Here is a 24,707-nt window from a genome sequence, read left to right as displayed (position 1 = left end):
GGAAGAAAAAAATAGAGTGATTTCTTTCACTGGTGGTGGTGGTAGTTGTTTTTGTTACAGATATCTCTACCTCAGGGGCAGCGAGATCCATTTGCTATATAACTGTGCGTCGGAACATTAGCAAGAACACATCACCCTACATCCCAAGCTCTTTGTTAAAATTGCTCTTGCCTGTGATGCTCAGAAAATACACCCAGAGGTCTGGGGAGGGCAGGGCAAGGATGGAGAGCTGGTGTGCGATGCTTAACACGGGCACCTCATCCACCGATCAGCTCTCGCCAGCCCTCCGGTACACACACAGACACCTCTCACCCTGTCGGTCCCCGCTCAAACGTCTGCTGGGGTTCCCTATGCCCCCGCCCTGAGTCCTACCTCCATCCCTGAGATTTTGGGGGGTCTACAATATTTAATCCCACTCTGTCTCTCTCTTGACTTGCAACTGCTAAACCCAATATGTCTGTTAAAACCCCCACAGCCTGCTTCCCCTAATAGATTGCCCTTGTTCTCCCTTTCTTCTCCAAATTGCAAGCTTTCTTCCAAAGGCGGCCCGTTTTTGCCTCTACTCTTCACTGGTTCTGATTATGCCACAGGATGATATCTTCCTCAAAGCTTGGTGCTTTATTAAGCCCTTCAGACCGGGAGATAGGGATATCTCCTGTTTTTTAACAGCCTTTCATATGTAAAATCCCCACCATCCCCACAGGTCATCCCGGCCTGGTGTGGAAGCTCTTTTCAGCCCATCATGTTATTTTCTTGTACCCAACCTGACTCCTACATGCGCCAGTTCAATGCCCTCTCCTTTGGGTTGAGTCCTCAGACTTTCCATTCCTATTGCTGGCTCTGCCTTCGCCTGTACCCTGAGTTAGGTGAGCACACTAGACCAAGTGACCCCCTGCAAGGAATCCCTCCTCAGAGGCTTCGCTGAGTAACTTTGGTGGTCAGCCAGGGTCCCTGGGATAAGCCAGGCAGCAAAACAGAACCATCATCTCCTATGACCACCCGGGAACACAGGCTTTCCTTTGATCCTTAGTTCATGCCAAACCAGAGTTTGCCCAGAAGAAGAAGAGGGTTTTATTTTTCTTATTTCTTAACTCTGAAGTTTCCTTAATGCTCTTTGTTGATACCTTCTGAACACACAGATGCACAAGTACACACACACATACACATAAAACGCAAATCCAATAAAAATCAAATTTTAAAAAATAGGCTAGGCAAACACAAGCCACTAAAAAGTGCAGTTAAGTGGTTAATTTTTATTATTCCTCTTAAATGCCTGAACAATCTTACTGCAAATCATATCTTCATTAAAAAAAAAATATGATATACTCAATGCAAACCCCAAAGGGCACTTTGGAAAGAAGCCAGGCTATAGGTTTATATTCTTTCCATTTTCAAATAAAATGCAAAAGAAAAAACTAGTAATCATTTTAATGAGCCTTTAAATAAATTATTGGCTAGAGCACACTGCAGTAATTTATATGGGGAACCACATACATGTATTTGCTGAGAAAGGGACTTTGTGACTAAAGAGTGAATTTCCAAGAATTACTTTAGATTCTCTTTCCTTTAAGTGATTAGTTTGAGTTGAACCACACTTCACATCCACTCCATCACCAGTCACACTTGCCAAGACAGGTGGACACCTGTAAACCAGGGTCTGTCCCCTCATGCATCCACCCTCTTCTGACATCTTGGTTCTCCTTTGTTTGCATTCCTCAGCCCGCAATGGAGTTTGATGCTTTCATTCTCAGCAGGGGGGCGGGGGGGGGTTACTCTCTGGATCACTTTCTGGGTATATAAGAGGAAAAAGGTTTGGACATGGAATCCATAAAGGAAGAAGGTTTGGTCCAAGATCTGTTCTTTTTCCTTTTTTCACTCCTTCCTTTCACACATTTTCCCATAAACACTGCTCTATCCTCTCGGTAACTGTTAATTTATGAGGCAAGAAAAATGAGGTGGTTGTGAATTAACAAGAGTGGGACCATTCCTCTCCATCAGCAGAAAAATCCACCTCCCTCAGGCTGTCAGCAAGCTTGGTTTTAAGAGACAGGGAAGACGACTACGGGGGCGGGGGGGGGAAGGTGGCAGTGTGCCTCCTGGACAGGGCAGGCTGTGGGACCCTTGAAAACCCAGGGTTCTGGGGGCTGCAGCCTCTCCCCCAGGAAGCAGAGAATAGGCAGCCCAGCAGGGGAGGCTTGGCAGCCCCGATGGTCAACAGGGCATAGCCAAGGAACCGGTGCGCAGGGAGGCTGATTCCAGTCTGTGATCATAATGCCCGCTCCGTCTGAGCAGATACAATCCTCTCTCCCCTTTCTGTAGCTCATTTCCTCCAAGTCAATGTTATGTTTCTCATTTTATCCTCATTTTGCTCCCAACGGAGGGCATATGTAAATGATCTTTTATGCCCATTTTACAGATGGAACAACAGAGGCTTAGAGAATTTAAATGATTTTCCCAATCTCCGCAACTAAGAGAAAGGCCTAGACCAGAAACCCTAGTTCCTTCCCCGATATCTCTTCTCCAGGGGCACCAGCCCCTCGTTTCCTGGATAGCCACGTAGCCGTGAGCACGCTACTCAAACATCCTGTCTTCCAACATGCAAAAGGCAGTTTGGGTTTCAGGCCCTTGGTTTCTCAGGTAGGTTCATCTGAAATGGGATTCCAGCAGGAACTACCCTTTGGACTTTGAGACCAGAGAACTGAGAAGCTAAGGATGTTTGTATGACCCTACAGCTATAACACACATTCAGTGAGACAGGTGGGGAGCACACTTCCAGCTGTTCCCTACTTGCACCCACTCGCAGCCAGGGTTCGCCATCAGACCCACCAGATTAGGAGTCAGTAGACCCAGCTGCAGCCCTGGTTCTGCCGCACTTGACTCCATGACCTGGGACAAGCCCCCAAGGGGCCTCTTCTGCTGAGAGCCTGCACAGACAGCCTTGGAGGGCCCTTTTCACTCCAACATTCAGTGAGTCTAAAATTAAATAGGAGCAATAGTGCATTAGGTGAGCACACTAGACCAAGTGACCATCAACAACCGAACCCAAGTGGGTCACGGACCTCTTCAGGCCAGACTTTCGCCATTTGTAAATGGAAGAATGATACGACCGATATCCCAGGGTTGCTGGTGAAGTAGTAATGAGTCAATTCATGGGGTAACTTGCGGCACATAGTTAATGCTCAAAAAAACACTAGCTGCTCATCGTTGTCATTGTGTTATCAATGCCACCATCGTTAGTATCTCAGACACTTGTCACCGCTGGAAACAGAAATGAGTATCAGCCCAAGGAGGGACTTGTCTTACTTGCTCTTGGACACCTGGTGATTATGCGTGAGATGATTAATTGTGTGAAGGGAGAAAGCAGGGCGCACAGTGAGGAGAGGCCTGGCAGGGGATGCAGCCGAGCTGGGGCACTGCCCGCGATCACCGTCGTGTCCTCACACCTGGGCTGCCTGCAGAGCACATTCATTCCAACAGCTCCTCTAGTTCCCTCTCCTGCAAGAGGAGGGCATGCATGCCTGGGACAGGGACAGGGACACTCGTGTGAACCTGCGCCATCTCATGCTGCTGGAAGCCAGCCCGCGGAAGTTAAACCGGCAGAGCTGGGGGGTTACTGGAAAGCATCCACCTTCTGACCAAGGAACTGTAACTTCAGAAAAGAAGCTTCTAGCCTGGATGGAAGAGCTTAGCTGGCCAACCTGTGTCCATATAGCCAAGAGCTATGGGGAGCACACCTTCCAAGGACTACCCAAATGGCTGTGCATGGAGCCCAAAGTCCACGCATTGTCACCTATTACGATGTAGCCCTCTGAGAAGCACTGTCCAAATGGTGGCCATCCAGACAACCTGAGCTGGAAGGAACCTCCAAGAAGCCAACCTTGCCATTATACAGACAGGGAAACGGAGACCCTGAGTGGGGTCTGGCTTATTCAAGAACACACAGTTATCCAGGGGCAGAACCAGGACCAGAAAGCAGAGATCTCCCTTCTATGCCTACTCTAAAGGTCTTTCCCTTCAGTGACCCCAAAGGTCCCTTTGCATAGCAGGACCTACTATGCGATTCCTTGGAGTCAAAAGGGAAGTCTTTGTGAGCCACATTTCACTTAGTTGATATCCCACACAGGCCATGAAGGCATCACTGTGGGCCCTCAGTAGGAGCACCTACTGTTATCCTTATCCTGTGGCCCCCAAAGGCCACATACAAATACCAACTTTTTGGCTGGAGAACAACTTGGTACTCAGAATATGGCGCAGGAAGCCACGTGGATGCAAGGAAGCGAAATGAATTTGGGACAGCCTGCCAGGCCCCACACTCCAAACTCCACATCCTAGCCCATCTGAAACATTTCAAAATATGAAAGTTTCATATGGAAATATGCACAGCAAATCAGGAATTGACGACGGTGATGTCACAGCCGCAACAGGCCCTCATTCCCACAGGCCCACGGTCATCTGGAGCATATTCGTAGAAGCTCCTTTCAGGAACAGCCACCGCAGTCCCCGCCTGGCCCACATCACTCACTGGCAGTCCCTGCCCCAGCAGACTGAGCATCTCTAAATGAAGGAAACTCCCCTCCAAAAGACTTTGCTCAGAGCTAGACACTTAACAGATTGCTTAACAGCCTGAAATCAGCTCTCCACATTCTCCTTCTCATGATTGTTACTGCTTTGCTTCAGTGTAAGAGATTTTACGATCTGTGGATTGAAAGTGGACTTTCCCTGATCCTCCAACAATCGCAGGAGACATGGTCAGGGAACACAGGAGGCCAGTAGTTTAAAATGCTCTGTTTTGTTTTGTTTCGGGGTGTTCCCGAGTGTCACGGAGCTCAGGGTTATGCTGCTGTATGAAGAGAATGATATGCAAATAACCCACATCCGACCACATTCACTACGCCTCTTCAACAGCCTGACAGAGGTGGCTTGCTTGTCAGAGAAATCCGACTGGTGGTTCCCACTGTATTTCTGCAGGGGAGCCTGGAAGTAATTATCCTCCTCAATGGTAAATCAATTAGGAAGGGAAGATCTAAAACTCCCCTCCTCTTCCAAGAAACGGTGAATTCTCTACCACTAATGGACAGAAAACCCCAAGCAGCAGGTACTATTAGGGTGCTGACTGCACCCACCTGGTCTTTCTATCTGTGCAAGGGCAGCCAGCCTAGGGATCAGAGCAGACAGCATGGTCTGTGTGGTCACACAGAGGTGAATGGGGGATCCTGGGCTGCCCTTGCTAGCTACTTGACAAAAAGCAAGTGGCTCAGCTGTCTGAGCCTCAGTTTCCTCACCTGTCAGATGGGAATAAAAGTACCAGGCTCAGGGGATTAGGACTGAAACTTAGAATAGGGTATAGAAGTCCCAGCCCAGGACTTGGGACCTGCGAGCAGCTCAGTAAGAAGAAGGAATTACCCTATTCTGGTATCAGACTGTACAGCCTCCCCACACACCGCACGCACACACGCACGCACGCACACACACACACACACACAGAGGCACACCCACCTCTACTCTGCAGTAATTTAGCCACACTCCCTGGCAGACCTTCCTATGCTCTCTGCCATTTCCAAAGCACTCTTTCCAAATCTGCAGGTGGCAGCCACTTGAGCCAGAGCAATTTGGGCATAGCATGCCTGCATTTCCCTATCCACCTAAAGAATTGTTCTCAAATAGGCACAGGTAGGAGCCAAACCCCTCTTGTTGGGGCACAAAGCCTTCAGCATGTTTGTATTGTACAAAGCACAGATCTGCTAAATGCATGATTGACCTTGGCGCGGGCCATTCTGCATGGACCAGAGAGGGCAAGCACTGGCTGACAGTGAGTTCTAGGAACCCAGGGACGTTTGTCTCCTGTGAGCAGAAGAAGCTGTGAGAGGGAACTCAGACCCCCGCCCCCGCCCCCAGCAGAGCTTCTCCTCAGGGACACAAACCTCACACACGCCTGCTTCAAGAAGGAACACACTGCTCTTCATGTGCAAATTGCCAGGCTCAGACATCACCTGGGTAATGAACTATTTGGCCAATGGCTGGAGAAAGGCAAACAGGGAGGGATGTAAAATTCACATCAAATACAGTCAGGGCAGGTCAAGGTCTTTAAAATATTGCTGATGCCACCACGTCATAGGAGAGTCTAGAACAACTTCAACTGGAGTAGCTCCCAGCATTTCATATCAATACTCTTATTTAGGAAAGACCAGTAAATACAGCTAGTGCAAATCTCAACTTCCTTTAGGGAGTCCAGCATCACTGGATGTATCATGACGAATTTGTCATTCATTTCCCTCACCTAGGACAACGGGAAAGTTTTTGCAGACTCACCATTTACACGTAATACAGCCTTGGGGTAATCGACATAGAGCCATTTCCTTATCTCACCTGCCTTCTAATGGCTGGGAGGTTTGGAGGTTAAATAGATTAAGCTCCTAAAAGGCAGCTTAGCATAGTAGGTGTTCAATTAATGCTAAGACCTACTGGTAGAAGGATATATACATTAACACTTCTACTTTGAACCTAATGGCGTATTGGCTATCCGCATTTGAAGATTTTATGTTGTCAAAAAAGCATTAGAAAACCAGCTACTATATAAACGCAAGCACAATTTACTGTTTTGCCAGGGGCCACAGATCTCTGATGTTCTCACAGCCTACAAGGAAAGTAGTAGCCATCTGTTAAATAAATAACTCATTAAGTAAAAAGCAAGTGTTCCCACAAGATTAACTGAAAATCTGCTGGATTTTTCACTGGCTGTCAATGAACATGGACAGCTACAGATAATTTGGGTGCTGGAGGATCAGAAGATCTTGCATAATGCAAGCGGAGATGAGAATCCAGAGACCACAGGTTTAAACTTTAAGACATAGTTAAGAAGGAAACAAAAAAGTTGAATTACAAGGTCATAATGACCCAGAGCACTAAGCAATAAAGAAACCAACCAGAGTATTTTCATTTATCTCTAAATGTCATTTTGCCTACGGGGCTGGATAAGGGTAGTTCTAGTAAACTGAATATTCTGGTTAAAAGAAAAGTCACCATGTAGAGTATTTGTGAATTGTCAGCATCCAGAGGCTCAGAAGACAATCAAAAACATCTACCATAAAATGAAACAGAATCTAATTTCATTTTTCCTTGGATGATTCAGAAAGCACTTCAGGATCACACAGTCTCCTTATGAATTTCTACTGCTATTAAAGAAAATAAATAAAACCATGGCAATACCTGTCATTTGTCTTTCCCCAATCTGAGTGAGGAAAAAAAACTGTCTATGCTTTTAACTTTCTGGGAAGCAGTGACTCTTAAGTGGGAGTTAACTGTGCTTTGATGGTGTTTCTCAGAGAAGACAAAATAGGCTCAACTTTTGTTAAGTGGGGATTAATTCCCATGAGGAACTGCTCCAGAGAGCCCATGGGGTGGATATTACTTCTAGGAAGGAGAAATGGGAGACAGAATTTCTGCACCAGTGGTCTCTAAATCCCAGCTTTCTGTTCTTTCTGACCCTCAGCATCTGCGTTAACCAACCCTTTGTTTCTGCACTTTTTGTTTAAGACTTCATTTATTTATTTTAGAAAGAGAAAGTGTGGCGGGGGGGGGCAGAGAGAGAGGGACAAGCAGACTCTGTACTGAGTGTGGAGCCTGATGTCGGGCTCAATGTCATGACCCCTGAGATCAGGACCTGAAACGAAGAGTCAGACGCTTAAGGGACTGAGACACCCGAACAACCCTCCTGCATTTCTAATCACCTCTAGGTTATACCAAGGAGAGATAAAGAGGTCAGGGGTAGAGAAAAAGAGCAAAAGACCAAAGGAGACATCATTATTTAAAAAAAAGGAGACATCGGGCGCCTGGGTGGCTCAGTTGGTTAAGCGACTGCCTTCGGCTCAGGTCATGATCCTGGAGTCCCGGGATCAAGTCCCGCATCGGGTTCCCTGCTCAGCGGGGGGTCTGCTTCTCCCTCTGACCCTCCCCCCTCTCATGCTCTCTCTATCTCATTCTCTCTCTCAAATAAATAAATAAAATCTTTAAAAAATAAATAAATAAATAAATAAATAAAAGGAGACATCATTATGAGTAGAAGCCCAACAGGAAACAGACATGACAGATGACCACCAAAATGGATGCCAACCGGTGTGACCCTTTATATCTACCACTTGGGAGAAAGACAGCTGACCTATCATCTACAAGAAAATACAATTAACTTTGTTGTGGTCAAAGGTCAAAGATCAGCGCTGAAGGGTGTCTGCCACATGTCAAAAACCTGCTTCTCCCACAGTGCATACACCCCAAGACATGATTCCATCCGAACCCAAGTCACTTGCATAGGATGGAAAAAGCTTTATACTGAGAGTCATGAGACCAACTGGCAATGCTGCCACCAACCAGCTCAGTGACATGGGTGGACCCATCTGTCCTCTGTGGACCTCAGCTTCCTTCTTAATGAAGTGGGCAGGGCAGAGGAAGGATTGCGACAGACCATTGCTGATTGCATTCAGTCCAGGTTTATCATGGACGTGGCACCTAAGCTTTCCTCTGGGTCAAGAAGCAACTGCCTCAAGCTTCCAAGACAGGACTAGACTGTACATTGTAAACTACTAGGCTGTGATTGTATAGGAGGAAAAGATGCAAAGTGTAGTCTGGAGCCAAGAAATCTGGACTGAGAACCAAGAGTCCTGACCTCTCACCTCTCTGGCTCTGTGGGCTTTTTTTGGCTTCTGTTTTCTCCTCTGTAAAATGAGGTTATTGGTACAGATAAAGGATTCTTAACTGAGACTCCATGGACATCCTGGATCTGTGCGTGGGATTCCAGCTGTTGACAAGCTGCTAAAAACTGTTTTCCAGTTCTGTGGGCAGGGGCATGTTTCCAGAGAAGTGATCTAGAGCTTTACTCACTTCTGCAAAAGCACTGAAGTTCAAGAACTAATAATAACTGCTATTATAGATAAAATCTATGATCCCTTCCAGCTCTGACATCCAACTAGTCACATGACAATACTGAAAACTATGGAGATGACAGCAGTTTGGAACAAAGCAAAGAGAAACTACTGCACCTGAGTAACAGGTATCCAAACAGCCATCCTGATGATCACCCGGGTTCTGGCACTTGACTGGTGGGTATAGTCTCAGGTCTGGAGCCTCATAGCTAGATCACTGGGCATCCATCACCAATACTAAACCAGGAGTCACCCATTCTGCTTCCTCCCTTTGCTGGGGAGCGGGGTGGCAGAGGTGGGAATGAGAAGACAGGGGGCTGTGAGCACTCCTGCTATGGGTCTGAGTCAAAGCTGTTCTGCTTTGAGCGGCATAAATAATCATCATCCCAGCTTGGACTCCACCAGGTTGGACTCAGAGGTCAGGGACATCTGCACAGTGGGTTGAGGCTCACTCCTGCACTTATTCTCACAAAAGAAGTGGCTAGAAACCTATAGGGGAATGCAAATCAGATCACAAGAGGAAAGCTAGGGAGTGCCATTGTCAGACTCTGAGAAACAAGAACATGGCCTTTTAGATTCCTGGTTTGTTTCTAGGGGCTAGGCCTGCCTAAGTTTCTAAATAGCCATGCCTTCCTGGCTGCAGATAGATCACCCCACCCCAGAGCCCACATACTATGCGGTATTTATTTTCTAAAACAGTCCATCGTTCTGTGGACTCCTGGGCCCCTCCTCCCAACGGGCCTCCATGACCACGGTCTGGCCTTCTATGATTTCCCCTACATCCTGGCTGTCAAGTCAGTTGGAAAGTCAGAGAGCAGAGGGGCCAGAAGCATCCTTCCCTTGGCAGAAACAGACTCCCTGTTTACAAGGAGCTCTCGGAAAACAGACCAGCAAAAAGAATGAGGCTGTGGAAGAACTCAACTCCAGAGACAAGCAGAGCTACTCTCAAATCGCGGATCTGTTACTTACCACTGTCTGCCTTTGGGCTAGAAACCTACTATCTCTCTGACCTTGAGTTTCCTCACCTGTAAAATGGGGACAACAGTAACTTCTAGCCCACAGATTCCCTGTGAGGATAAATGAGATAAGGCATCCCTAGCACAGAGGAACACCTTCCTAGGTACATCATTTTACTGTTGTTGTCAAAATTATTATTATTATTGCTACTACTAGTGTCGAGGCAGTTGTTACAATGACAAACAGTGTCTGTGATGTTCCTGCCCTACAAAGAAGGCCTGTCACTGTTCTTCTCACCTGGCCCCTGGCAGCCCTGCTACCCCGCGGGGAGTGCTCAGGACCCCTGACCCTTAGTCTTACCTTCCTTTTGTTGGTGGGATTGACGTAGAGGTAACTGAGGACAGTCTTCAAACCCACTTTGTCATTCAGCTTCTCGTAGGTGGTGCCATAATCCGTCGATCTGCAGGTTAGAGAGAAAGAAAGGGAGAGATTGTTTTACCAAATGGGGGATTGTGTTCAGAGGGGAGCCAAGCTCTCCTTCAACGTGCACCTTTGTTCCCAAATCACAGGAGTGATTCAGAGATAAAAGGCCCCATTAATTTCTGAAGAGCAATTAGACTAGTGCACCTGCTTACTACCTAAACTCACTCCCCTTTGCTCCCGGCCTTTCCCGGAGCCCTGCTTTTTCGCCCTTTGGGAGGCTGTCTGTCTGTGAAAGCTGTTGCTGGGGACCGCCTGCCTGGGGTTCAGCCCAGGGGCCTCGGCGTGCTGCCGTGAAGGGACCCGAGTCCCAGCCGGGAGCTGTGCGAGAGGCCAGACTGTCTCCGGAGGTCGCCAGAGTCCAGCCAACCTCACGCCGCCTCCACTGCGCCCGAGGCTGGGGACCCCCGGGGTGGAAGGAAGCCCCATAGGCAGGAGCTTGGAGGGTCCGGCAGCCGCGTCAGGCCACACCGGGGAGAGGGTGGGATGCTTTACAGAGCAGCCATGGTGTGTCAGGGCCAAAAGCTGGTGCTAGGAAGTGCCGCTAACAGTTCATCATCCCAGTTATCCTGCTGGCTACCTGCTTGTCCTCTGGGCCTAATTTCCAGGGTTCTGACCTTATACCAAAACCACAAGTCAGGACTCAGAGAGCAAAGTGAGATGAAGCCATAGGCCCCTTTCTCTCCATCCCGCCTTTCCATGGTGGAGGAAGGAGAGAGGGTGGCTCACAGGTAGACCCCAGCCTCGCTGCCACGCTTTGTGCCTCACTCCCCAACCCCACTCCACACCTACCCCCGTCCCTTTTCAAACCACCAGTATCAACCGCTCCGCACCCCATCTTTCCCCCATTGCCTTCTCTGGCTAGATCATGAAACTTCTCCCACCCAGGCTTTAGAAAGTCCAACGTCAGCGTAGTTTCTCTGTGGTCACCCGACCTCATGGGTGTCTGCGTTCTGCCTCAGATCTCAGGGTCCGGCTCTGCCTGGGTGCTCCCCTAGTAACTAAATGCCTGCCTACTCCTACCTTTTCCCAGATTCTTCACCCACCTTCTCCCCAGAATCTGCTCCCACCCTGGCCCACAGTTCAGTTTTACAAGCCTGGTCGCCAAAGCCTGTAGTGTGTGATGACCTTTAGGAGTTATCCCCACATCATCTGATCGAGCAAATTCATGTCCCCACGCCAGCTGAGATGCCCATGCTCACCTCTGTGAAAGCTCCACTAGCCCTCTTCCCAGTCACCCTCACCCCCTCTCTGCCCTGAAACAAGCCTCCCCAGCCCACAGTGCGCCCAAAGCACACTGCACGTGCCTCATTTTGGCCCTGTGATATCGTCGTGATGAGTTTCTTTAAGTTCTGGTCCCCCTAGCATAACATCAGCTCCCGAAGGACAAGGGAGCTCAGAGAACACTACAGTGAGACCAAAGAACATGAACTTCGGGATGTAGCAAAATCTCTATTTTTTCTTTTTTAAGATTTTATTTATTTATTTAACAGGGAGAGCGTGAAAAAGCACAAGCAGGGGGAGGGGCAGAAGGACAGGGAGAAGCAGACTCCCCGTTGAGCAAGGAGCCCGATGAGGGACTCGAGCCCAGAACCCTGGGATCATGACCTGAGCCGAAGGCAGACACTTAACCAACTGTGCCACCCAGGCACCCCACAAAATCTCTATTTCATTGCTAGATCTGCAGCTCTCTGGTTGCATAACCAGGTGCAAATTACTTAACCTGTTAGAGCCTCAGGTTTCTTGACTGAAAAAATCAGGGAAATTTAATCTCACAAGGCATTTATTTGTAAGGATGCAAAAATATGACACATGAGAAACCTCCTGACAGGATGTAGGTATAATGAAATGTTAAAATATATATATATATATATATATATATATATAAATAAAAAGGACATTCACTTCTCCTCTCCCCAAAATGTACAAAACCAGGCTGTACACATCATACACAATCGGCATGTTTACTGAATAAACAAACATCGGTATTTCAAATCTCTCCCTAGGCTACTGGCTCCACATGGTCAGTGTCTATGGTAACTTTTATAACCAGCCCCCCAAAATTGACTTATCTTCAGTCTCCTCTCTACCTTTCAGCACGGGGAATCACTCCCAATCTTGCTTGTTGCCTTTATCTCTCCAACCCAGCTCAGTCTCCCAAGACTTAATGATTCTATCTCCTAAATAACTTGGACCCCTGGTCTTTCCATCTTCACGCCAATGCTGTGGCTCATGCATCATTATTTTTTGCAACAGTCCCCCAACTGGATGCTCTTCTTCCAGCCTTCTCCTCCTCCTGCCATCCTCCACGCTGTCATCAGGCCATATTTCAACCTCTGGGTCTCTCTACCTCATCCCTCGTAGTAATTACCCACTGCCTACACACAATGAGGTTGTAGCTTTCAAGCTTAGTCTTGTCAAATATGGCTTCAGTCTTCCCCACTAGACTCATTTCCAGCCACCTATTCCCTGCCCCTTTCTCTCCAGCCTCACCAAACTTTCCTGAATGTCCTGTGTTTTCACTGCCCTCATTTCTACAAGTATCATTCCTTTGTCTGAACTGTCCCTGTGCTATTTCCTCTGCTTGGGACATTTCTCTTCAACCTTGACAGCACCAATATCACCCTCCCCCCAGCTTCCCCACTGGGAAATTAATCATGATTTCCTTTGCATTCCCTTATATATATTTCTATGTTAGCATTTATCCTATTGTTTCTCATACTATTTTTATTCTGGGATCTCCTCTTTGACTATAGTTCCCTAAGGGCAAGAGCCATTTCTTCTAACAGCCCCAATGCCTTGCACCATGTCTGATGCAAAGCAAGTGCTGAATGTACTGGTTTGTGTATTATTCCACTTTGCTTTGTCTTCATTTGTAAGAATGAATGAATGGTCACTCATGTTCTTGGCTGGTCAAGTTCTTGACCAGCTGCTAATGTCTAGTGGCCATTCAACACATAGTCACACCTAGGAAACATACCTCATCTAGTTGGATGCTGGCACACGTGGAAAGGTCTAGCAGCATTTGGTGCCAGGGAAGGATCTGCGGTTCACTCACACTAGCATCAGGGTTAAGTGACCAATCACCCCAAGCTCTTATCCTCTCCAGGGCAGGGAAGGAGAAAGCCTAATCTCTAGAGACAGTTGCATACTTTTATTAGTCCAAATAAGATGTTTTATAGGATGAATCACTTCTTGGTTCTGCGCTGTTGAAGACATAAAGATAGCATGGTGTGGAGAAAGAACATTGAACCTGGAGTCTAGAAATCCAGACTCTGAAACATACGCAAAGTGCTACCCTGGACAAGCCAATTCCTTATACCTGTTAAAGAAAAAAATTATCCTGACATTGTTAAAATGACTTCATTTTAGGGCGCCTGGGTGGCTCAGTTGGTTGGGCGACTGCCTTCGGCTCAGGTCATGATCCTGGAGTCCCTGGATCGAGTCCTGCATCGGGCTCCCTGCTCAGCAGTGAGCTTGCTTCTTCCTCTGACCCTCCCCCCTCTCATGTGCTTGCTCTCTCTCTCTCTCTCATTCTGTCTCAAATAAATAAATAAAATCTTTAAAAAAAAAAATGACTTCATTTTAACAGACTTCATTCAGGACAAAGGCAATACGTATAGAGACCACTGCAATGGGGTTTTCCAATGAGAGAGACTGGGCTCAACTCTGAATACAATGAAAAGCAAGTAATTTCTAGCCAAAGAGAAGGGTGGGGGTGAGCGGATGGAACATTACTAGAGGGTAGAGTAATTCCTTTATAAACTGACCTAATGGGATTCTTACTGAAGGCAGGTCAGGGTGATGAGACATCACCTAGGGGCATGGTAGGGGATGAGGAGGTCAGTCAGATATTGAGAGAAGGGGATTCTGGCTAAACTGACTTAGCAGGACTCTTGGTAAAACTGTGCTTTTGAGGACACACCTAAGGGCAGAGCCTACTTGACAAAGAGCTCAGAGGGTCCCGACTGGAGTTTGGCCAAGAAGAGAGTCTGTCAAGCCCTATTCTATCATCAACATAAGAGGCTTACCTCCCAAAATCATAAGGCCCCATCTGGACCTTAAATATCCTTATGCCACCAACATGGAGCTAAGCTGTTTTCCAACCAGTGAATTTTCCTCACTCTATACATAGCAAACATCCTACTTTTATAAAGAGCTAAATTCTCAGGGCTCCCTGCATGACTGATGTCAGAACAAACTTCCTTCCAGAATCCAAATAAGCCTTATCAAAGGTAGTCTGCTTATCACCACACATGGTCTCTCTTTCTACAGGCTGCACTAAAGATTCATAGCAACTCTGCTCTTCCCCAAGAGTGGCTGCTTCTCCCAGAGTAGGGACTTCCCTACAAAGGCTTCTCCACATGTTAGCTTCCTCTGCTCATTCAGGCTGACTGAAAAGGTCTTGCTCACTGAAGACACCTCACGGAGCTAGGACACCTGTGGGACGAAAGGTGCCCCAGACTCTGTCCTTTCCAGCATGGATGCTGCACACCACATTGACCACAGAGCTCTGGGGGCCCCCTTTGCCTGGGGTGAGGGGCAGCTTGCAGAGAGGGTTCAGCCCCATTGCCAGAGACAGCTGCACCTGCAGAACTCATTTTTAAAGAACCACCTTGTCACTCCAGACCTCTCCAGTGGGGTCACTTGGAGGAAACAGGCTCCTTTCTCCTATTTCAAAGCGAGCCTCTCAAATCTTGGCACTAGGCTCCCAACACCAAAATGTCCAGAAATCCAGGAACATCACACATATGTATCGAGCACCTGCCATGAGCGTGGCAGGAGGACGGTTACCATTTTGAATCACTCCGAACACACAGCTAACCTGGAAGGCAAGAGGTGAGAGGCGCAAGGCCACAGGCGTTTGGCTTCTGTGCTTTGGCTTAGGTTACCCACGTCCAGCAGGCTATTCCACTATGTTCTCTGGATCTTTCTTCCTGTCTTTTTAATGCATCATCTCCAGCACACAGAAAAATACGAGATGCCAATCACATGCCCACTACTATATTTAACAGGTATTTGTGTTCATAAACAACACAGAATCTTTAGGAGTTTTTCACATTTACATAAGCCTCATACAGGACGTTTGTCCTGCAGCTTACTTATTTTGCCCGACATTCAAGTTTCGGGATTTATCCATGTTGACACACCTAGCCATAATTCATCCTTTTTTTTAAAAAAAGATTTGTTTATTTGAGAGAGAGAGAGCATACAAGCAGGGGAGGGAGCAGAAGGAAAGGGAGAGAGAGAATCCCAAAGGGCAGAGGGAGAGGGAGAGAGAAAATCCCAAGCCCCCGAAACAGGGCTCCATCTCATGACCCTGAGATCTTGACCTGAGCCAAAATCAAGAGTCAGATACTTAACCAACTGAGCCACCCAGGTGCCCCAAATTCATCCATTTTTAACTGCTGTAGAGCATTATAGCATATGAATAAACTACTGTTTATCCTTTCAACCACTAATAAATATTTTGGTTTTTTTTCCTTTAAAATCTGCGATAGTAAGCAATGTCTCAGCGAACATTCTTATCCATGGCTTCTCACGTATTTATGAAGAAAAGTTTCAGGGGAAACATCCTAATGTGCAATTACTGCTACATACTCTATGCATAACTTCTACTTTGCTGGTTATTGACAAAATTTTCTCCAAAAAGGCCATAGACACTGCCTTACTCTCCAGCTCCAACAATTTCATTCCCAGGGCCTAAGTCCAGAGCTTCTGACCAGCCTCGTTCCAGCTATCTCTGATTCCAAAGTCCTGAATTCCAGAGCATCTGAACTCAGTTAGCATCTGGGGCCCTGAATCCTGGCCCCACTAATGCTAACTGGTTTTCCCATATGTACCACTGTGGGTCACACGCTCCATGGCTCCCCCACCTGCCCAGGGACCCACTTGTTGTCTAGCTAAGAATCCCAGCTGCCAACCACTCATGCTACTCCCCAGGTACCCAATGCTGACTGGCAGGCTGGACACCCTCCATCTTCAACTTCTAAGATGTAGCTGGGTCTATGTCTGGACCTGACTCCTGGTCTGAGCCCCTCAACTACACAGGGGCTCTTGTCCTATCCTGATAGTCGTCCAGAAGGGCTCCGTGTGGGCCAGCATGTCCAGAACACCCCATCTTCATCTGCTATAACCCTGGTTGTTCGCCTGGGCCACTCTCTCCATGACAACTTCCAGAGTTGAGTTGAGAATACGGTATACTTTTATGCACCCAGCAAGCTCCCACTCCTCTAGTGAGCTTCTGGGGGAGAGGCTGGTGGCAACAAGCATATGGGCTACTATTTTAAAAGTAAAAGAACAGAAAAGAAAAACGTGCAGCCAATGCAGCCAAGTCAGCCTCCCGGTAGAGCCGAGCTGCAACTCAACACCTCCCGTGCCAATGCCACGTTCCTGCCAGAGGTGAGAGGACTCTGGAAGGCACTGTGCCAGTTCTCTGCAGCCCGCCAGATGTTCGGGATCCGGTGGGCACCCCGCTCCCCTTACCCAGCCAGCTGCCTTCCCCGGTTTACCACCCAGGACCTCAGCCCCCTCCTCCTTCCCTCTGCAACCCTTGCCCCAGATTCTGCAAAGCGAAGTTGGAGGGAGGCCACAAGTCTTTCACTCCTGGATTCTCTTCTCAGTCTCTCAGCTCCTCCACAGACTCCTTTCTCTGTGAGGTCATCCAAATTCAGCAATCACAGGCTTGATTGTTCCTTTTCCTGTTAGCAAGTTTATTTTATTTTGTTCATTTCTTAACATATACCTATCCATTATCCATTGTGGCACCTGCCGTGTGCCAATCACTGGACTTTGCTTCTCCTTTCAGACACTTACGAGTCGTTCCAGCTCAGGTTAGCAAACTTTTTTTTTTTTTTTCTGTAAAAGGGCCAGAGAGTAAATATTTCAGGTTTCCCTGATCTCTGTCACAACCACTCAACTCCGCCTTTAGCTTCGAAACAGCCAAACACAGCATGTCCATGCGTGGGTGTGGCTGGGTCCCAATACCGCCGAATGCACAAAAGCAGGTGGTGCATAATTTGGTGGCCCCTGCTGCAGCTGATCAAAGCATCAGCCCCTACCGTCCCCATCACCAGCCTGACTCCCACCGCGTTTCAGTCTCCGAGACAACTTCCCAAGATTCCTGCCAGGGCCGCTGATGCCCTAACTCACCCTTCCCGGCCCGGCTGCCACATCGGGTCATAATGCCTGCCCGAGCCCCGCATTCAAGCCCTCATGGTCTGCCCCTCCTACCTTCCATCTCCCACTCTCCCAGTGAGGGACGACTGGCAACTGTCCAAACTTCCCCCTTTTCTCTCAGCTCTCTTCATACTGATTACATGGTGGGGACTTTTCCTACAGTTTCAGCCCACACCCTCCTCTTCATTTGTATCAACAGCACCTTAGAATTACCTACTTATTCTCCGAATGGGCAAATTTTCTTTTCAGCAATTGCTAAAAGCTCCTTAAAAGAGAAATAACAAATGAAATGTCTTTTGAATCTCTGAACGTGCAGTGCACAGCTCCAAGCAGAGAAAACAAGGGAGAAGGGCTGAGGGCAAAGACAGCTAGACGCAGAGCCAGAAGAACTAGTTGTGTTCTGCTCCGCTAAAGCTCAGCTCAGACCATACAGAGGTGGTCGTGTCAATGAATAGGAGTGAGATACTTAGTCTAGGATCTGACAGAAGCCCTTGTTCCATAAATGCTTATGACTGTCAGTTTTATGAATGCCCCAGACTGTATTTTCCTCAAGGGCAATCACCTTGTTTTCTTTTCCTTGATTTACACTCCTTACACTAACAGGGGATAAGGCGGATGAATGCCCAATAAATCATTAAAGAATCTTTGGCCACTGTTTCAATTCGCTACCATGAAAGTACAAGATGGCCCAGCGGCCTGGAAAATCAGAAGACAGAACCAAGCTTCAGAGTGGCATGCCTTGGGGAAGCACCCACCAGCCATTCTCCCCGAGTATGTTCCAGTGAACTACACTGAGGACAGTCAACAATCAAAAGCCATGGGCAGTTAGGGGCTCTGGTGTGTGGTGAACCACAGAGCATTCTAGGGTCAAGGTCAGGGATTTCCACAGCACAGCTCCAGACCAATGGCTGCCCAGAGAGTCTTTATGACTGAAATGGGGAAAACAGTGATGCTCCCCTCTGGCCTGTTCCACTTCTCATCGTAAGGCCCGTGCTCCAGACCATATTAATTTGTATCTTTGCAATGGCAAGAGCCTAGCCTGACCACAAGTAACTAGCCATATAACTAATTTCAGACCTCAAGCCAAGAGCAAGTGATTTAAATAGCTTCATTCTCCAAGTGAGTATTGGTCCCATTCTCTGTTTAAAAAACAAACAACAAAAAAAAAAAACACAGGCAGGCTGATGCCAAGGCAGAAGCTCACAAAGCTCTTGGTGACCTCTTTGTGTTATCTGACTCCTCAGCTGCATTATCTAGTCTCAAAGAGAGAGGCACCATGACACAGAATAATTAATTCATCTTTATGTCCTCCTGCCCCAACTATTTCAATGAGAGCCACCACTGGGTTTCAAATACAGAAAACTGGGGGCTAGCTGACCCTGAAGACCAGATCATGCAGAATTCATGGTTTGTATCAGATAAAATGGAAATCTAACAGCAGCACCATACCAGCACAGATCTAGGAGGGAAGGTTAGGGGGTCCGTGGGCTTGGCCAAACATTCAGATCCTTGGTCATTCTCACTGTGTGAGCACTTTGGTGCTCACTGAAGAACCTCAGTTCAGACACTAAGGTTGTTGGGTTGTTATTCTGAGGATTCAAAAGGACAATCTCAATCCTATCAGCCAAGAGGTCTGTTTGTGTCACACAGGTAAGGAGAGGAAAGAAACCCTCCAGAGAAAAGAAAAAGCATGAGCAGACCCCCACAAAGGTGTGACATCCCATAATTCACTGCACCTTTGTTCATGTGACCATAATGAAATGGCAATCATTAGGAGAAAGACTCAATAAGATAGTGTGTTTAACAACGTACACACACTCACACTCACACACACACAAACACACACCATATAACGACATTAAGGAATACGGTAGAACTGAAAGTTATTGACCTAGAAAAGTCCCTAACATATATGACTACTTGCAAAGGGCTGCTGAATAATAATATATTAAATACACAAATGGTACACCCAGATGAAAAAAAAAACAATATATTTCCATTAAGTTTACAGGTGTGTACACAGTGCATTCTAAAAATTCTAGAGCAAACCACAAATAACTGGTGATAGAAGTTAACTCTGGGTGAAAGACTGGGGTGGGGTCCTTGGCTACTGGGACATGAATCTTTTTGTAATGTTGCAATGTTTTAAAATAAAAAGGTATCCATGTATCACTCATAGAGGTAAAAATAACGGCAATAAAGTGATTTATTACTGAGCGGTTACAATGTAGATAGTAAATTGACACATCTATAGAGGGACCCTATTCTAGATAATCATTTGCATTCAAAAAGACAGCCCAACATAATCATAAGAGGATTCATTTCAGAATCAAGCAGATTTGGTTTCAAATCCAGCCTGTGGAACCTCGGGCTAATTACATAAGTCTCGTGTTTCCTAACCACTCAGTGAGAATATAAATATTGCCTTCATAGGATTACTGTGAAGCTTTAATAGACCTAATATCACAGAGCTCACTTCACCACCAGTTGTTGGGAGACCCACGGTAGAGCAATAATCACTGGAGGAGAAACTGTCCCGTCCAGTTCTGAGCAAACAGCAGCCGAGTTATGGTTACAGAGTCATTAGCGGACGGGTGAACGCCATCCCATTCCCACCAAATCCGTAGGAAGCTACCAAAAGGCACATGGGAAGATGGAGGGGTTGCTACACATAATCAGAAATAGCCTCCAGCAGGTGGCCAACACTTGCAAATTAAAGTCTAAGGAAAACAGAATCAACTTTTTTTTTTACTAAGTTTTCCTGGGAAAAAAATAATGAGGCATGAACTAGAAGGTGCTGGACAGTTTTAGCAAGGCATCTCTGTCTGGGGAGTAGACAGTTACCATTTCCCTTTAAAATTACATGCAGCCGGTTGGGTCCCTATGACATGCGAGCAATTATGTCTGTTTGTGCACATCCAGAAACCCCCAGGATAAAATGTGTAGCTGCCTAATGAAGAAATGTGAACTGATGGAGAGCCGCTGGACCACCGCGCTGCCCTAGAGAAGTCCAATTCTGGGTGCCCTTCATTTGTAAATCTTTTTCTTCTCAGGGATAAGCACAATGCCTTGTATGTGGTGGACATTCAGTGCAGTAATTAGTTACTGTCAATTAACGTGAGTCTTTTCCTCCCAGGAGCAGCCAGCCCTGTAAAGAAGAGACCCTGTCCCTTTGCTGGATCCTCCTCCAAGCCTCTCATCTCTCCTGGCTCTGGTTTCCTAGCACCCTGCATCTGGTGTCACTCTCCAAGAACACTGCACCTGCTCTCTGGGGACATACATCTCTTCTCTTCTGCTGTTGCTTTATGTCATTATTTAACTTTTTCTGCATGAAGCTTTGTTCTCCAGACAGAATAAGTTCTCTGGGGTCAAGGAACTGCTTTGGATGTCTCTTTTAAACCCTAAAGCAGGCTGAATAATGCCATGCAGGGTAGATACTCAAACTGAGCAAACATGTTCCAGGAACTGAAACAGTCACATTCAAACAGATTCCATTTTGACTGTGAAAATGTTCTGCTCTCAGAGACTAGCAACAAAGCAGATGTTCCTTCACTCAGGGCTGGCTCTACCAGTGATCCTGCTGGTCATTCAGGGGAGAAAGGAGACTGAAGTCTTCCAACACCAGACATCTCCCAACATAGGAAAGAAGAGGAAATTCTCAGATACCAAGGAGTGAATCCCAGCTCTTCTATTTGAGGCTATATCTTAATCACCTCATCTCCTCATGGGCCCCAAAACTTCTTCCTTTACAAGAATTATACATTGATTGCCACACTCCCTCCATTGTGCCAGCTACGCAACATTATTTAAACATTTGTCCTGTTGGGACCTACATTCTACACGCTAAATGCTCAAAATGAGAGACCAGAGCACCGTAGGGCATGAAAAACAGCCCAGGGTTTTTTGTTTGTTTGTTTTTTAAGATTTCCTTTGAAAGTCTAAGTAAAAAAAGGCAGCCTAGCTAGAAGTTAGTTGGGTTTATCCTCAAGTCAGAGTCTTCCTTAAACCATCTCTGTGGGCCCTTGCAAAATGCCCCCTCCACGATCTGAGCTAGCACTCACCTAAAGCCCGGGCGGCATGGGCTGACTCAGGAGACTGGTTCCCATTGCCTTATATAAAAGGCATGCCACACTCTCTGCTCTTCTTAAAAGATAAAAGTACTGAAAATTTATGGTAGAATATAAAATACAGAAAAGAATAATGCACAACATAGACATCAATTATAGCTACACCATACAGAGAAAACCTCAGTGAACATCTGGTGTGCTTTTTTTCTCTAGTTTATGTGCACATGTACATTCATAAAAATCGGGGATCATTCTTTGTATACGGTTTGGTGTCCTCCTTTCTCACTTAACATAATACTTCAAGCATTTCCCCATGTTGTTAAATATTCTTCAAAAATCATTTTAAAAGCCTCACAACATTCCAATATATAAATGTACCACAATTTATGTTAACTCTCTGCTTGGCCAGTTGGTCAGTTTCTAGCCAAATTTTTACATTATAGAACTTTAGTGTGTATCATTGTACATAAATCCTTGTGTGCATCTTTATTTGTTTCCTTAGAATAGATTCATGTAAGTGCAATTATTAGTTCAAAGGGTACAAATTATCATTAAGGTTCTTGTTATAAACTGCCCTACAGAAACATTCTGGCCAATCTGCACTTCCACTAGTAATATATGGGAGGACCAGTTTCACTGCATAGTTGCCAACACTGGGCATTACCATTTTAAATTTTCCAGACGTACGTGTTCTAAGATACTAGACGACCTACATCTTGACACCAAAGGACTGTGAAAGTCTGAGACCTTGACTGCGTCTTCATGCCAGAATACCATGTCCTTAACAATGGCTCTCCAATGTTTATTACTCAGGATTCCTTCAGACTTTTGAACATTACTGAGAAATGGACCTGAAGAGATTTAAGTCACACATTATATCAATATGTACTATATTAGAAATGACATCTGATAAAACTTTACACTTATTAACTTATTTTAAAATAAAACAATAAAACAGAAATACCACACTTTTATGGAAAACAACTACAGTTTCCAGAACAAAAACAATTTAGTGAAGAAGAGTGGCATTTTACACTTTTTTTGCAAAACTCTTCAATATTTGGCTTAATGGAAGACAACTGGATTCTCCTATTTATGTCTGCATTTAACCCGTTACGGTATCACGTAGCTTCTAGGAAACTCCACAGCACACCAATGAGAAAATGAGAATAAATTAAGGGCAAATCGCATTTTATTATTCGAGAAGAGTTTGATGTCATTAATCCCCTGGAAGGTCACAGATATTCCCCAGGGGCTCCACGGCCACCCTTGGAGAGCCACAGCCCTATGCCAAAGGACGGCAGCAACCCAAGAGAACCACAACACACAAAAAGATGGTTTTATTGTTTGTTTGTTTTTTAACTAAAGCTATGGACTTCTTGAAAATCTCCTCTTCACACATTCTTCTTCTCTAGACCCTTTAAAGTTCAGCTCCAGCCTCCTGCATAAAGCTTTCTCTTCCACCCTGCCCCGTGATCTTTCCCTTCTCTGAGGCTCTACTGTTTCTAGATGACTAGAGCACTGCCTGGCCTATCCGCTCTGATTTTCACAGTAACTTGTCCCCATCCAAACTAGGAGCTTCTTGAGGTCACAGATCAAGCCTCTGGCACACACTTGGGCTCAGTAATTGATTTCTCGGAAGAGGGCCGCCCTAAATCACTACAGCGTTTAGGTAACCTGTACACAGGGCCTTAGGCAGAACACTTCCTCTTGAAATATTTCATTCAATCCTCATGAAGTTCCTTTGACATGGGTTTTTTATCTTTGTCATAAAATGAGGAAATAGAAACTCAGAGAGGTGAAGTGACTCAGCAAACAACAATGTCGCAACGGGGATAAGGTCAACTGATCCCAAATCCCCTGGGCTCTACATCAGTGCTTGGCTAGTTACTTAATGCTTTACGAAGTATCACGTGGTAGGGGGTTCACTGACCCAGCCTTTCAGGGGATCTCCAAAGGCATTGCCTACTAGGAGGCATTACAGGTATTAAAGAGGAGAGTGTTTGGAGTCAAAATTAGGCTAGAGGCCTTGTTTTCCCACTTATTCCAATATGACACTGTGCACATTGCCTTATCTCTCTGGGCCTCAGTTTCCCCATCTCTAATACTGGCATAACAAATGCCACCAGGCAGAGCTGTTGGCAACCCGCTGTAGAAAGTAAGAAATCTGCATAAAGCACAGTGCGAGAATCAGCTGAGTTCCCTGAAATCCTTCCATTCCTTCCTAAGGCCATCTTTCCACCACTCCCTATTTCCCCTCTCAAAAACAAAGAATGACTTCATGAAATGAAAGCAGGAACTTCCTATAGTCTGAGCAATTTATTGAACAGAAAAATATTTTATCCCGAACACCTGGAAAAGTATCGCTGGAAAGAGAGGAGAGTGGTTTTTATCAAAAGACCTTCACTGCCAATTCCTGCGGCAGCCTGCAGGGGTCTTGGCTCTGGAAGCCTGCCACCACAGCCCACCCCCATCAACAGGCACAAACATTTGTCAGGCCCATGTCCACTCCGAGTCACTGGAAGTCAGCACCTTTGCTGAGATGGGTTGCTCCCATGGAGGGGAAGGGTAGTACTCAACTGGGCTAGTCAAGATGTGGGGAGGAGCCAGTGCCCTGATTAGGAACAAAGTGTCTCTCAGCACATTAACAGACACCAGGACTGGCAGCAACATGATGCTATTGAGTGTCTCCAGTGGCTTAAACTTAAGCATTCAGCCAGCACCGTAAGTTCTGGTCTATTGGGTTTCCAGAATCTTGTTGTTACAGACACTCCCCTTGTTTCTAACCCAAAACAATGCTTCACAGTTTGATTACTCTTCTCTTTTGTAAAATGAGAGGGTTGGAATCAATGATCTCAAAAGGCCCTGCCATCTCCAACCTTCTGTGCATCTGATCAAGCTCCAAATGGCTTCTGGTTGCTTCCAAAATGCAGATCTATGCTCTAAGGATGCAAATGTGCCACGGAGGTCCTGCAAAATCTGCCTGAGTTAAAGCATGTGCCTGAAGTTAAGTGTTCAGCTTCCCAAAGGTCTATCAGCCTATGGATCCCCTATTCTAGGGAATTACCTACAGGACAGCAGTCTGAAAAAATCATACGGTCTTGGGACA

General features: G+C 46.3%; 1 protein-coding gene across 1 annotated transcript in view; it reads right to left on the bottom strand.

Annotated features, from left to right (window-relative positions):
* The window catches only part of SORCS3 (sortilin related VPS10 domain containing receptor 3), a 569,369-nt gene that overhangs the window by 308,705 nt on the left and 235,957 nt on the right, over positions 1–24,707 (bottom strand). The window contains exon 3 of the mRNA XM_021699769.1: positions 10,233–10,332. Within this exon, the coding sequence (XP_021555444.1) occupies positions 10,233–10,332 (100 nt within the window). The remainder of the gene's footprint in view (positions 1–10,232; positions 10,333–24,707) is intronic.

This window comes from Neomonachus schauinslandi, chromosome 6, assembly GCF_002201575.2.
Source record: "Neomonachus schauinslandi chromosome 6, ASM220157v2, whole genome shotgun sequence".
NCBI classification, from domain to species: Eukaryota; Metazoa; Chordata; class Mammalia; order Carnivora; family Phocidae; genus Neomonachus; species Neomonachus schauinslandi.
The sequence above is the reverse complement of the archived record's forward strand: the minus strand, read 5'-3'. Positions and strand labels throughout refer to the sequence as shown.